General features: G+C 39.1%; 1 protein-coding gene across 1 annotated transcript; it reads left to right on the forward strand.

Annotated features, from left to right (window-relative positions):
* Nucleotides 1-8,224: 8,224 nt before the first annotated feature.
* Nucleotides 8,225-13,299, forward strand: LOC121512212 (fibronectin type III domain-containing protein 7-like). The gene is made up of 6 exons (XM_041791375.1): nt 8,225-8,395; nt 9,370-9,630; nt 9,742-10,029; nt 11,171-11,407; nt 12,833-12,898; nt 13,025-13,299. Exons 1-6 carry the CDS (start codon nt 8,233-8,235, stop codon nt 13,297-13,299), a joined length of 1,290 nt encoding a protein of 429 aa, XP_041647309.1. The 5' UTR covers nt 8,225-8,232.
* Nucleotides 13,300-15,322: the final 2,023 nt, after the last annotated feature.

Consider the following 15,322-nt stretch of genomic DNA (forward strand, 5'->3'; position numbering starts at 1 on the left):
GGACCAATGCCAGCAGATGCCATGGCAGCCCAAATCATCACACTGTGGAAACTTCACTCTGGACTTCAAGCAACGTGGATTCTGTGCCTCTCCACTCTTCCTCCAGACTCTGGGACCTTGATTTCCAAATGACATGTAAAATGTACTTTCATCTGAAAAGAAGACCTCAGAGCAACAGTCCAGTTCTTTTCCTCCACAGCCCAGGTAAGATGCTTCTGATGCTGTCTCTGGTTCAGGAGTGGCTTGACACGAGGAATGTCAAATTTGTAGCCCGTGCCTAGGATGTGTCTGTGCGTAGTGGCTCTTGATATGCTGACTCTTGCCTCAGTCCACTCCTTGTGAAGGGAGTTTTCTTATCTATAAGCCATAATCATCAACATTTCAAGAAATAAAGGCTTGAAATATTTCACTCTGTGTGTAATGACTCTTTATAATAAATGGGTTTCACTTTCTGAAATGAGTGACAAAAAATATTTCAAGCCTTTTTCATGATATTATAATTTTTTGAGATGTACCTGTAGTTACATTTGCAAAGCTGCCAAGATTTCTGATCAAAACTTATTATTGTCTCACAAAGAGATATTTTCTCTACATAATAATAAGCATCATAATAAACAACACAAAAGATAAATCAGGATTGGATTCCATAAAGACAATGATTAGAATTTCTTTGTATTTAGTCTGGTGGCATCATAACCTTGCAAAGCAGATGGATACGCCAGTTCCCTTGTTTTTCACTGGCAAATCCATCTTGCAAAGCTCCCGTCTGAACCGCTTGGGCCCGGTTAGAAAGCGACAGGACCAATCAGTGACGAGGGGCAGTACTTTCAGGCGCAGCCGAGTCGTGACTTAAACAAGCAGCAGCGAGAGCTGGTTATGGAGGAAGAGATTAACGTGGATGCTGCTAAAGCACCAGTTTTATCAGAACTTGACAATATTTCTTTTGTTTAAGAAGAACAAAGAACAGCAGTGAGTTGTTTCCTTTAAAAAACGACAAAAGTCGAGTACTTACATGTCTACAGTCGCCATGTTTCGCATTATTCCTCAGTAGCTGCGCACACGCAGCTCGATAGCGGCTACGTCACGTGTTTTGTTGCCCTAAATGGCCGGTAGAGATGTGACAGACAGAACGTTCATCCAATCATCCTCCGAGTTTTTTTCAAGCCTCTGCCTTTTCTCAAACGTTTCCTGTTGAGGCTTTCCCAGATGGATGTGTGAAACAAATCCATCTGGCATGTCAGGTTAGTGGCATCAGACGCTGAGTACACTTAGGTATAAATGTTACATCCAACTTAGAGATTAATCAGTGCACCAGTTATGATTGAGTTATGTCTAGCTAAATCTTTTATGCTTAGATGGAACAGGCATAGTTTTAAAATTCATTGTGATGGACAACACACTGCAATGGTCATCAAACAGATTTATTAATGAAAAGACATGATGACAAGAGAATTATCTATGATCACACATTACACATTACAATCTCTGTTTGAATAGACATTACAAATTCCTCTCAATCAGGGCTGTCGAGATTAATCAAGTTAATCATGATTAATTAAGGTCCACAGTGAGTGCACTAATATTTGTTAATGGCAGTTAATCGCATGTTTTATTGTCCCTCTCAACACACTTTGTTAAAGGCCACGTCAGCATCTCCCTGCAGCCACAGTGATGTAAAACAAGTTTATCACTGCTCCTTAATGTCTCATTTCACTTTTAAAATGAAAATGATAATGAAAATTGTCTCTACACACAGGCAGGAGAATAACAACTGATCAATGATGCTTGCCACTTTTTTCATTTATTCCAATATTAATGAAAATAGAAACTTTCTATAAGAAGATCTTAAAGTAATCTCCCCTGTACCTCTCCCTCTGGATACCATGCTAAGTGGTATCTGGGCAATGACCAGAGAGTAACGACACTGAACCAGATCCTCCTAAACGATCATTTTTACTCTCCCTCCTCCAGTGCCGTGTCCCCCTGAAAATGTCACCCCTGTACTCGACTGCTCTACAAACACCGCCCAAGTGGAGTGGCAGGCCAGTCGAGGAGCTGACTCCTACATCGTCCAGGCGTACGGCGTAGAGGAGCACGAACTGTTCTGTGAAGCAGAATCAAACCTCTGCGTCCTCACAGATCTCATGTGTGGCTTCACCTACAACATCAGCGTGATTGCTGTGAACAGCGTATGCAACGTCTCTCAGAGCGACATGATACAGCTGCATGCAGGTAAAGATTATTAAAAGGAGCATGGTAGCTTTATGGTATTTTTTAATTACAGACTTTTGGTTGAATTTGGGCAAAAGAAAATAATAATTTAGATACAGTTCATATGTAAATAAATATAAAAGCACTGTTAGACTCTTCAGAATAAAAAGTATATAATTTTTATCAAACTGATTTGAGCAAAAGGGTTGTTATTTTCTGATATTGCTTGTTTTAATTGATCTCATATATTTATGGATGATTATTGATGCAATTTTAACCTTTTTTTAAAGTGCCTAAAAAAACAAAAAATCCAAAAGTACAAGAAAGGCAGGGTACAAAAAAAGAAAAATATTAAAATAACTTAAAATAAAATGTGTAAATCATGACATCCAACAGGTTGTACCTGGATGTTAAATAATAGAATGGCTAAATAAAACTTTTGATTATTAATAAATAAATGAATTAGAATATCGGTCAGTGATTAAGTGAGTGTTGTAAGCATTATGTTATTAACAGATGATAGGAACAACGCCGCCTATAAGGCCTATAAGTGTGGTCAGCAAAATCATAGCTCATTAAAAAGTAAAAAATCCGTGATAACCATATTTAATTTTTAACCTGAAAAATAATCACTCTTATCAAAGAGACAAAAAATAATTTTATTACAATACAGCCTTTTTTCAAAATTAAGAGACCTTTTTTTTATATATACAGAACTGCCTTTTTGACTAAACCATTTGGAAAGGAATGTCACACTTTTTAGCTAAGTCATGTCAGGGTGCCAATGAATAAAATAGAAGGAACTGAAATAACTTTAAGGGAAAAATATTAATATAATTGCAGAAAGAAAAAAAAGGCAAAAATTTGCAAAGTGAGTTAATCCTCTGAGACCAGCGTTGACGTATACGACAAGAAGAGATGGGTGTTATTCAAAGGTAAACAACTTATGAAACATTGTAACGACTTGCTTGTTTTTTCAGAATGTGTTCTTGGCAGGCTGTTCCGTTGTCAGGTCATGCGCAGAGACTTAGAAACTGGAGAAGAGAGCCTGAATGACTCATAATAGAAGACAAAAAACACAGAGGCTGTGATTTTTCCCTCAGTGTAACTGCAGACAGGAGCTGCTTTAAATAATGACTCAAATTCTCAAAAGTACTTTTTTGTAAAAAAGTAAATTATTTTTGTCACAGAATTTTTTTTTTTTTTTACTTTTTAGGTCTCAAAGAGGTGGGAAAACATGTTTGTGCAAAAATGACCTTAGTCATTAATGTTTACTGTGTTTAATGCATAAAAATTTGTGATAAAACTCATAGACTCACACATTTCCAAATTTGTTATATTCTTTTGTCTTTATAGTCCCATAACTTCATTGAAATTCAATTGACATTACTGCAACAAACATATTCTTAAAGTCCAAGCTGACTTAAAAATGTGTTTAGGGCTTGACTGTGCACCAAAGGGCTGATATTTTACGAGCTTTTTAAGACAAAAAGTCCAGGCAGGACACAAGATTAAAAAAACATAAAAACATACGGATCAGAGGGTTAAAGTGGCAACAATTGGTAGAAAAAGGTGGGGAAAATGGTTAAAGAGTGGAAAAAATGGATAAAAGAGGCAAAAATAGGATGTAAGCTGCAAAAAAGCATAAAGAATGGCAAAAAAATTGTGGGAAAATGGTGAAAAGTTGTTAAAAGGTTGCAGGGTTGGTTAAAAAGAGTTAAAAGTGGGAAAATATGAAAAAAAGAGCAGAAACAGTGATACAAAGAGGTTACAAGGTGGCACAAATAAGTAGTTTGAACATCAGAACCCAGTTATAGCCTGGAACACTTTTTATCAAGGACGCCTGATAGCACCAACAGTACGGATCTGATATCATCAATACATCACAACAGGGAAGGGCGCATTCACTGGGATATTCAGGGGCCCAGCCAATTCTGTGGGCAGGCTTAGGCAATACAAGAGGGAATAGTATAGTACTGAATTTTTAACTGGATTTTATTTTTTTTTTTTTCATAGTTACTATGATCTTTGTTTTACTGTATGTTCATCTGTTTCTGGCATCAGGCCATAACGATTTTTTTTTGTCATAAATCAATGCTTTATTTTTAATGTGTCATGAAATCAGTGAGGATCATTAAAGACAGACATCATCTAATAGTATGGTAATTTACATTTATTAATAACTGGAACTCTTTAAACAAATCAGTAAACAACAAATTAAACTGGCCCTGATTTTTATGGGAATTAATCTCTTTTCTTATGTCTGTGTAGTTCCCTGTGTGCCCCAACAGGTAGAGGCCCGCGTGGTTTGTGAGTCTGGTGCAGTCGCAGTCTCTTGGGAGCCCAGCAAAGGAGCCACATTATACACCACAGTTGCTCAAGGCAATGGAGGGTACGCATCAACACATAACAGCAGCGGGACAACGTGTCTGTTCAGTGACCTGCTCTGTGGTCACAACTACTCCATCACTGTCATCGCTTCAGACGAGACGTGTAGCAGCGCCGAGAGCACTGCAGTGGAGCTAAACACAGGTAGAAGAGCAACTTCAATGCAGCTGTAATGATCCTAAGTTTTATAAAATCCCTATCCAAACCTGACTATAATTGCACCTTTGCATCTGTCTGTAGTGCCGTGCGTGCCACAGAAAGTGTCAGCAGAGATGGTTTGCAGTGATGACACAGGCATCGTGTCTTGGGAAGAAGGGGAAGGTGTGTCCTCTTACAGGGTGCAAGCATTTGGTCCCGATGGCCACAGGACTGAGTGTAACAGCTCTGATACCTACTGCCACCTTTACAACATGCACTGTGGTCAGGTGTACAACCTGACAGTGACAGCTGAGGACGGACAGTGTGACAACAGCAACGCCTATCTCAACCTGCATTCTGGTAAGAGCAGAAGTTGATGCACTTCTTGAGTTTCTGACTGAGATGCTTTGTAGATCACCGCATCTCTTAGCTTGCAGTCTCATCCCGCCTTTTTCTGGTCCTTTTTCTCTCCAAGTCCCTTGCAAGCCGACCAACGTTAAAGCTGCCCTTTTGTGCCAATCAAACTCTGCTGCGGTGACATGGGAGCGAGCCAGTGGAGCGGTCTCGTATGATGTAGTCGCTGTCACGGCAGACGGAAGCCACCAGTCTGAATGTAACAACTCCATGACCCACTGCGATCTGACAGACCTGCAATGTGGACAGGCCTACAATGTGACTGTTTACGCCCAGGATAAGTACTGCACCAGCATGGAGAGCGACACAGCTTATGTGCAGACAGGTATTGCAGATATTTGGCTGAACATTGCCTTATTGTATTAACAGAAGAATCAGTATTAGTTATAATTACAATGAGGTGTGTGGAAGTGCTTGTTGCAAGAGCTTTTCATGTTTATTTTTGTATTTGAAGGTTGACTTTGATGATCAATTCAAAATCTTTTTCCACACAAATCTCTGTGGTGTTTTAACCTAATTATATTTGATAAACAAGCATCTTTATATTCCTCTGCCTTTCTTCTTGCAGCCCCCTGTCCACCCCAGAATGTTGCTGTTGATGCAAAGTGTGCCGATGGTGCCATGTCCATCTCCTGGACGCCCAACCCCGATGCTCAGCACTTCCATGTAGCCGCAGTTAGCAACACAGGAGCGAGACTCTACTGTAACTCCAGTGGCTCAGGCTGCAACATAAACAACCTCCCATGTGGACAGACTTACAACATCACTGTGCTGTCTGTGAGAGATGACTGTGAGAGTGAGCTGAGTCCTGTGGTGGAGACCTCCTCAGGTAACTTCATCAACACTTTGCAAATGCAAAATATACACGTACAAATGACAGACATGCCATATGATGGAAGTGGTTTTGATATTATTGTGCAGGATTAGGTGTCATGAATACTGAAGACTGGAAGTGGCTGCAAATCGTACCCTCAAATTCCACATACTCTGTGCAGCCAATCCATGTAGAGCAGATCGACAAAAACAAGAATGCACAAAGTTTTTGGTCAATTTCGAAAATAAAACACCCAACTGTAAATCTCATTACTTTATCAACACATTATGTCACAACAGGTCAATCCAAGATTCACAGAGGTAATAAGACACTATGTATGAAGAAAAGAGATCCCCAGGATTTCCTTGGCACCCATGAAAGGTGCTTTATACTGTAAATCTAAGACATAAATATTATTTATAGTATATGAAATTGCTAGATTTCTTCTACTAGAAGAAAAAAACACAGAATAATAGAATAATTATTAATAATTAACAGAATAATATCAAAGTGAACATAAAATCAACCTCAGAGTAAGTAAGATTAGGCAGAGTAATCTTGTATTAACATTATTCTCTAATGTTGGAATTGTTTTTGTGCGATCTCATAGTTTCTGGGTGAACCCATAGTTCTCCCGTGATCTCTTGTTCTAGGATGCTCAGGGCTTGCTCCTCTGAGCTTCACTCCAGGATCAAATCCATTGGACAAGGGCATACACTGTCAGTTGGAACAAAACCAGCCATTCAAAAAAATTAAATCAGAACAAATTACAAATACAGTGTTTTATCATTGAACTGGAGTGTAACATAACAACATGATGAAATAATGAAATCACTCATACTGTTGACTAAGTTTTAGTGCAGTTTAAGAGGATTTCATGGCACTTGCAGAACCAACTTTATTCATACAATAATGCAAGTTACATAATATTACCATTGTCATTTTTTTGTTTTGTTTTTAAAGTACTTAGTTTACAAGCTTATTTCTTTCCATTTCACTCTCCACAGCTCCATGTGTGCCCATGGACGTTAAGGGTCGTCTGGACTGTGTGTCAAACGCTGCTTGGGTGGAGTGGGACGCCTCAGCAGGAGCCCACAGCTACTCTGTTATGGCCCATGGGGTGGGAGGTCACACCTCCAACTGTACCTCCATGTCCTCCCCCTGTAACGTTCCTGATCTGAACTGTGGGACGCTTTACACCTTTTACATCACTGCTGTCAATAAACACTGCAATAGCAGTAACAGCAGCACCTTTGAGCTTGAAACAGGTAACAAAAAAAACTAAATGCTCTATGAACCGCTAATAGTGGTCATTTCTTTATATGAAACATTTGATCATGTCTGACACGGTACTTTTTACACTAACGTCTTTGGGTTGATTTAGTGGTAACCTATGAACTAGATCTTTTCAGACAGTCACGCTGCAGCCCGTTCATCTCTGACAGCAACTCTCACAAACTGTTCATCTGAGACACTGTATAGCTCAGAATGGAAATACAGGATTAAACTTTAGAAATAAAATCAGATTAAACTTCTGTTTAGGGTTAGGGTAAGGGTTAGGATACCAAAAGTTAAAAGTTAAAAATCTGACCTGCAAAACCTAATTACAAAACATTTAATAAAGTTGAGTTAAAAGTCTGCTCACAGGAAAAAGCTTGTCCTCCATGAAGACATTACACTAAGCCAGCATAGCTTACATAGCCCCCTCGCTGTGTAGCTCATCTACATGTGTTTATTCCTGCAGGTCCTTGTGCTCTCACATCCATCAATGCTGCGACACAGTGCGACAACAATAACACCATCCTGGTCGAATGGGAGATGACTGAAGACACGCCCTTCTATGTTGTGTCCGCTGAGGACCATGACGGAAAGATCATCTCATGTAACAGCTCGTATAACTCATGTTTGCTCCAGGATGCAAAGTGTGGCATGCAATATAGCATCATTGTAGCAACGGATTCTGATAAGTGCAGCAGCCTCAGGAGCCCGCCAAAGAAGATCAAAACAGGTATTTTATCTGCTCACAAATGTAGTCTGGTTCAGTGGTGAAAGTAAATATGTAATCTAGTGTTTATGTTCCCATTGTAGGTGAGTTTTTTCTGTGAAAAAATTGTGACTTCCATCACAAAATGAACAACCATAAAGTATTGAGTCTTTCTCTGTCTTCTTTAGCGCCCTGTGTCCCCAGTAATGTGACAGTGGTGCCCTCCTGCGAGGAGCATGGAGCCGCAGTGACTTGGAAACACTCCTATGTGGCTACATCATACATGCTGACAGCCATAGGAAGCGATGGGCATGTGGTGAACTGCACCTCCTCAGTGAACAACTGCACCCTGGCTAATCTGCATTGTGGACAGACTTACACTTTAAACATCATAGCAAAAGGAGACAACTGCAGCAGCCCTGCGCACACTTCAACCTTCAGATCAGGTAGAAATGAAACAGCAGTTCAGTTTCAGGAAGCTTAATTTACAGTGCTTGTCTGGAGCCGCCTTTCCTAACGGGATAAACTTTTTGACTTTTTAAGATGAAATGCAGAAATTATTCTAGTTTTATCATCTAAATCTGAAGTTTTCCATTTTATCTGCATGAATTTCCTTAGGTCCTGGGTATATTGTTTTGGACAACAGGGGAAAGATGGGCATTTTCTGCCTATTTTCTGCTGTTTCAAGCATGTTTGATATTTAATATTTAGTTTGGAGAGGCTCTAAAGTAGGGAGCAGTAAGATAATTGTTTCAATATCACACACGTGGATTATTTTGGCAAATAACTGTCTATGACCAGCTTTGACTCAGGATGCGCCCCCTGATTGTGAAGGTGGCAAATCTGACCTGAAGTTGAGCTTAAAATCATTTAGTGTGTGGCAAGCTCAACGAGAATGTTCCAGGTAAAGTCAGGGTTAAAAAAATCCAGCTGTTTGAGTTCACAGATACAGCACACCCTAAACATTTTTAAAAATAACTTTCAGGAAATTTGTGCATATGTGAAGAGGCTTTAGACGATACAATTAAACACGGTCAATGTGTTGCTGCTCTGAAAAGTCCAGAAGTGAAATAATACCAGTAATACCATGAATCCTGCTGCAAAATGCTCCAGTATAGTTTTTTTTCAGTTGATTATTGTGTAAAAAAGAAGCTTTGATTTATTTCAGTATTAACACTTTAACAATAGCAATCACATTATCAACAGTGCTAAAATCTTAGAAGAACATGCTATCGTTTAGCTTCCTCAGAACTCATGAATTGGCAAACTGACTTGAACTGAGTGTTTAGTACTAAGGAACTCTTTCCATCACTAGTTTTCTTTTGTCATAATAAGGCATTCTTTAGCATTATCACTACAAAAAACAAGCCAGTTTTTATGTCGTTTTTTTTTTTTTTTTACATGTTCTGTCTCTTTGCAGTCCCTTGTGCGCCCACTGGTCTTTCCGTGGATATCAGCTGTGAGACAAACTCTGCCGTCTTGTCTTGGGATGCCAGTGAGGGCGCCGTGGAGTATTTTGGCTGCGCCCAACCTGTGAATGGAGAGCCCCTTTACTGTGATGGCCCCAACCCCCACTGCACAATCGAAGGCCTGGAGTGTGGAGAAATGTACAATTTCTCTGTTGAAGCTTCTGACGGCGTCTGCAACAGCTCATTTAGTTCACCTCTGCAGGAGGGAGCAGGTAAAGATTAGAGCTGAGAATTAAACCATTGTTTTTGTTACATGATTTCCAATAAAATAGATCCAGACTATTTAATGTAAAGACTAAAGTTTAAGTGTTGGTTCTCCTTAGCTCCATGTGCTCCGACTGATCTGACGGTCCGAATGCAGAGGATCGGTCAGGCCCACTGGGCTATGATGTCGTGGGAGAAGGTGGATTGTCCAGATGTGGAGTACCTGGCAGAGATAACCGGTCGACTCCAGGACGACCCACAAGCCATGATGGTGGTGTCATCTTACTGGCTTCCCAGGGCATACTTTGAGTTCCCCATGCCTTGCAGCATGGCTTACAACCTCACCGTCCGCTCCAAGAACTCAGCCGGGGTCAGCGAGCCATCCAGTCCTTTTACTGGAGTCACAGGTAAGCTGAACTGTGCACTCTAAACATAAAATTGTAGAATTATTTTTAAAAATTACTTCAATTTGTAACAATCAATTGAATAAAGTTCATTCAATTCAAGTTAAGAAGTTGCAAGAAGTTAACTTGAGTTGCATCTTTTTAACTTGTGTTAAATAAACTTAACTCAGTTGTTTCTTAACAATTGAAGCAATTTTTTAAGTAGGTCAATAATTTTCTTTTTACCATGTGCTCACACCTGATTTAACGCAGAGGGAAGGTTTTAGCCAGCTTTACATGTGTTTTCTTTTACTTTTGGGTTCAATTTTCAATGAAAAGTTGACTAAATTTAATCTGTAGCCACTAGTGGTTTATCATCGTTTGTGATGGTTGTAAAAATTTTATTTAATCAGCAGTATACAGGAAATAAAGTCACTAAAGAAGATGCTTCCCTGTGATATGATTTATCAGAATCAGGTTTAATTACAAGTATATTCACACAAAAAAATGAATTTGACTTTCTGTGTGAAGCAATAAGCACATTATTAATGATGTAAAAAGCTGTTATTCAGCAGTACTCTTAGGGTGCTTTTTCATCCACTATGTGTGGTACCAGATTGACTATTCAAGACTCTCCTTTGTTTTTTTTTATGACCCATTGGGGATCGTACCAGGTCCTATTTTGCATCACCTCCAGGGTGAGCTGATACTAAGGGTGCTTTCATGTAATTGTTTCATACCCCACCCCAGCATGATTGCTCCCCACTCATTAGAAACATCGTTATGTGCCCAAGCACACTTATGTGTGTACACAGTTTGATACAAACTGGTGGTATGCACCAAGAAGAAAGAAGAAGCAGCAACCACTTGGGTCATTGACTAAGTGACGTTTGTTTATGTTTCGTGCTGGAAATGGAGTCCATCCTGCTACTACGGATGTTTTTTTGTGTGTCATATTTGAGATGCCAGCAGTAACCCTCTTCAGTATTATACATCTATCTTGCAGCTCAGAGGATGAAATGTTTTTGAAGCGACAGAAGACATTTAGTGGTGCCCTTTGCAATTTGCAAACAGACCATTTGTTTTCTAGATCCTACATTGTGTTTTAACTTGCATGCTAGTTAATTCCTGTATAATAACATAATTTTCTCCTTCTCTTTCACAGTGCCCTGTGCTCCACAGAATGTGATATTCACTGGAAACACAGAGTCTGCCAGGCTGTCCTGGGACTCATCAGTGTTTGCAACAGAATACAAAGTCTTCGATGTGTCTGGAGCAGTTCCTGTGGAGCTCTGCAGCACACCTGAGCTCTTCTGCCAGGTCAACAACTTTGATCCCTCCTACACCACTGTTGTAGCCATCAATGACGAAGGAGTGAGCATCGCTAGCACTGACATTACAGGTCAGTTTTCTATAGTTTAAAGTAATCTGCAACAATTTAAGACTCTGTTCAACAGAAACTTCACTCCGTGTGGTTTGTTTTCTAAACAGCATGCCAGTGTTCTGGTTTCAGTGATAAATTTCAAATAATGAGAGGGAAAAGCTGTGAATAGTGGCCTTTCTTGTTTGTGCTGGAAACTAGTCACAAAGTATTCTGGGATCACTTGCAGCACAAGCCAGGACATTTTTAACAGCTTTTCTCCCTCTGTATGGGAAATACACCAATGTTATTATTATGCTATTATTTATGTTTGGGGGTGTGGCTGTTCTAGGATCCCCCTGTCCTTCCATGAGCCTAAGTGGAGAGCATCAAGCAGGAACAGCACATGCTCCTGCACTTCCGATGCTGATAAGAAAAGCTTAAGGCAGGGAGGGAAGCAGCAAAACCCCCAGATCAGAGCAGGCACCAATGACAACTGAATGACACTGATTAAGACAGAACCATAATTAAGGAGGAGCTGGGGCGGAGGAGGGTTGCAAGAGCAGCTTTCAGATAGGGCAGCAGACTGTGGCCAGGCAAGAGCAGTTTAAATAAGGCAGCATCAGAGCGATGGTGTCCTTAGAGCAAATCAGCTGGCCATCGGCTGATGAGGGCTTGTGTGAGATCAGCTGAACTCAATTATGGCAGTGCCTGAACTAACGCTATACACTCGATTTTATGGCTGACAAGGCAAATAGTTTATGATTTCCAGGTTATTTGGGTGGCCAATCAGATTTCAGGACGCCGTGTTTGGCCCTAGCCACCATGGACTCTGCCCTCTGGAATATTATTGGTACTGCTATTTGCTGCCGTAACCCATCAGGGAGTTAGAAAATAAGATGTTATAATTTTGGTTGCAAATATGTTTACTGTGTACAGTGTTGTCTCAGTTTAGTCACAAAAAACACATAAATAAATTGTTCTTGTCAAGATGTTTTTTACAGAATTAGCATGGTAGCGCCACCTTGTATAAAGTACAATACAGTCAGGCACAAGCTTTATGTTCAAATGTGGGCCATATTTCATTTTATTTCTAGAATTTACTGCGGGCCAATTAAAATTGGACTGTGGGCTGCATTTGGCCCCCTAGCCATAGTTTCGACACCCCTTATCTGATTAAGTATCTGACTGTATGATAGTCAGTGAGCAGGTCAGAAAGATATTGGGGCACCATACTGTTAAGAGATTTCAACAGTATGGGTACTGGTTCTTTAACGGTACAGAATAAACTCACAAGCATAATCTTGGTCCATGTAAGTAAGCAGCCCAAACATGAATGAGATGCAGCCATGTAACAGCAGCTTCCAGTACATGTATATCCATCATATTTAGTCTATTTATCCTCTATACTACTATGGTAACATTTAGTTTCTGACATTGATTCATTGTATTTCTTACCGTACTCAGGTCCAGTAAACAGAAGAAGAAGAAGAGATCTGAGGACAACTCAAGTCTACGGCCATTTACATAATGGTAAGTGTTACAACACGACCTGGAGAAAGCGTAATGTTTGATTAAGAATGACAGATTTGAAACAGCTATAGACCTTTACTTTGTCACCTTCTCATCCATGTCTGCCTTTGTCCTTTTGTATTTTAGGTCCTGAAATCCCAGAAAAGCTGAATGTCAAAGTAAGTGGAGTGTCTTTGGATATGACGTGGTCAAAAGTGAAGGATGCAACAGAGTATACATTAATAATCGAGGAGGAACAGAACGAGCAGGAGCCGCCCAGAGTGAGAAGCGTAGAAGAGGATTTTCACACCGAGACTGACCTCAAGCCCTGGACCACTTACAATGTCAGACTTAGATCCAAAAATCCCATTAGCCAAAGCGACTACAGCAGCCCAGTGAGAATAACAACTGGTTCCTCCTAATAAAGTACCACAAATGCATGTTAAATAGGCTCTGGACTCAGCAGAAACCCCATCATACTGGTTATATGTTTAAAATGAAAATACTGTTGCCAGTACCATCACTGAGAAATTAGGGAGTCAAATTGTCAAAAGAAAGTCATGAAAACTACAAATTTTAACCAAATTGGGTTGCATCTTTCCCAACACAAATAAATTACGATCAGACTAAGAAGAACTTTTAGATTTGGATGCTTATGGATCTTTATTAGCGATAGAATAATTACTGTTTTAATTGTTGTGGCTGGTTTCTTAGCAGCATGTGGCATTATAGCTGTCTAACAAAGTATTGCTGAAATTATATTTATCAAAAATGGTTTTATTTTTGAGATAGATTATTAGAATCCCTGGATGATTAAGCTAAAAAGTAGTGTTAAGAGATATAATTTATCAAGTAATATTTTTAAAGCCATGCAGTATATTTTCTCTACAATGTACCATGTGACTTCTTTTGTGAACTGACAGATCTTTTTCTGAAATGAAGGAATGAAGTAAAGCTTGTCAAGAAATTAAAACATCCCCTGTGTAAAAAATAAAAATGTGTTGCAGTGTTTTTTGATACATAAATCTTTTTTTATGAAATGTAAGTGTAAAATCACCAAAGGCCAAGAGGTTTTGTGTCATATTTTTGGTCAAAAAAGCAAAATGTTATGGACCATGACTGAATTATAATATCAATAAAAGGGTTAAAAATCCAAGGGGGTGAATACTTTTTATAGACACTGTATTATGGCTTTATGCTGGTGTCATGATAATGTTTCAGTTATGATAATGATTTTATGTGATGACCTTTCACGCATTCAAAGAGTCCACCACATTGGAAATTTTAGCAAAGAAAAAGGAAAATACAAGTCTATGGCAGTGGCGCATTATTTGGCCTGAGATATACTTGCTGTTAACTATGCATACATGGATGCATCATGACTGCCATGCATCTCCAGCATTGATTTGATGTAACCTGACATGCCAGATAGAGTGTTTCATATACCCACTACATGGAAATATCTCCCATTCATCTGGGAAAGCTCTTATACAAAGCGTTTGTGAACGTTTGACGTGATGTACAACCTCAACTAGAAATGCCTATAACAGAAGTAGTCATTTTCGGCATAGAAATTTCAGAACAAAAAATTTGAAATATTGAAGATTTATATTTCTATATCTTTTTGTTTTGTTGACCCTTTATGGGGCAATGAACCATATCTGAGAACTTGAGTTGACCTTCCAGTGATATAATTGTGATTTTTCTAAGCCAATAAGTTGAGATTAGTCAATATCAGCATCTGACCAGTCAGCAGTGGTTCTGTCTCAAACTTCCTGTTTCCCCCAGAACTTGTAAAATGCATTGTTGCACCTCTGTTGGCTCCACAGAAATGGCCCTAACATTATAACTAACCATGGTAAGTTAATGGAACTCATACATTACAAAGGTGAATAGTGGTACCAAATGTAATGATAGGTTTTGTTTACGGATTTCAAGCAATTACTGCAATTTTAGCATAAAAAATGGAAAGACCACCTCCTTAGGGGTGTAAAATGGTGTCCATATTAGGATATATAGTCATTTCATCTAGAAAACAATATTAAGAGTATTTTACAACATCCCTTAACAGGGCCCATACTGGAGACTGATCGTGTTCTGACTTGTATTAGAATCATTCATTGCTTGAACCAAAGTCAGGGATGTAACCCACTGAGCTATCAAGCCTCTTTGTCTCTTGACAAATAACTCATAAGGTAGTGTTCTTTAGTGTAGTTGGATGTTGCCACATGGTTGTAAAAAATTAAAGAGTAAACCAGTGCTAAATTTTACAAATTTATATATATTTTCAAGTTAAAAATTGTAAAGTAGGTGTGATTTTTGGTCATTTTTATAACTGTACAACAGTTTAATTGTACTTCTATTGTTTATATCAGTTTGTATTTTCACTGTGATCCTTATTTCTGTTTAAATTAATTTAGACATTCCAAATTTGTGATTTTTTAA

This window comes from Cheilinus undulatus, linkage group 7, assembly GCF_018320785.1.
Source record: "Cheilinus undulatus linkage group 7, ASM1832078v1, whole genome shotgun sequence".
Lineage (NCBI taxonomy): Eukaryota > Metazoa > Chordata > Actinopteri > Labriformes > Labridae > Cheilinus > Cheilinus undulatus.

Excerpts from the sequence above, each read along its gene's own strand:
- LOC121512212 (XM_041791375.1), top strand. The coding sequence starts at position 8,233 with ATGCTGACAGCCATAGGAAGCGATGGGCATGTGGTGAACTGCACCTCC. Across the intron at positions 8,396-9,369 it reads CACTTCAACCTTCAGATCAG|TCCCTTGTGCGCCCACTGGT; the intron begins GTAGAAATGAAA and ends GTCTCTTTGCAG. Across the intron at positions 12,899-13,024 it reads CTACGGCCATTTACATAATG|GTCCTGAAATCCCAGAAAAG; the intron begins GTAAGTGTTACA and ends TTTGTATTTTAG.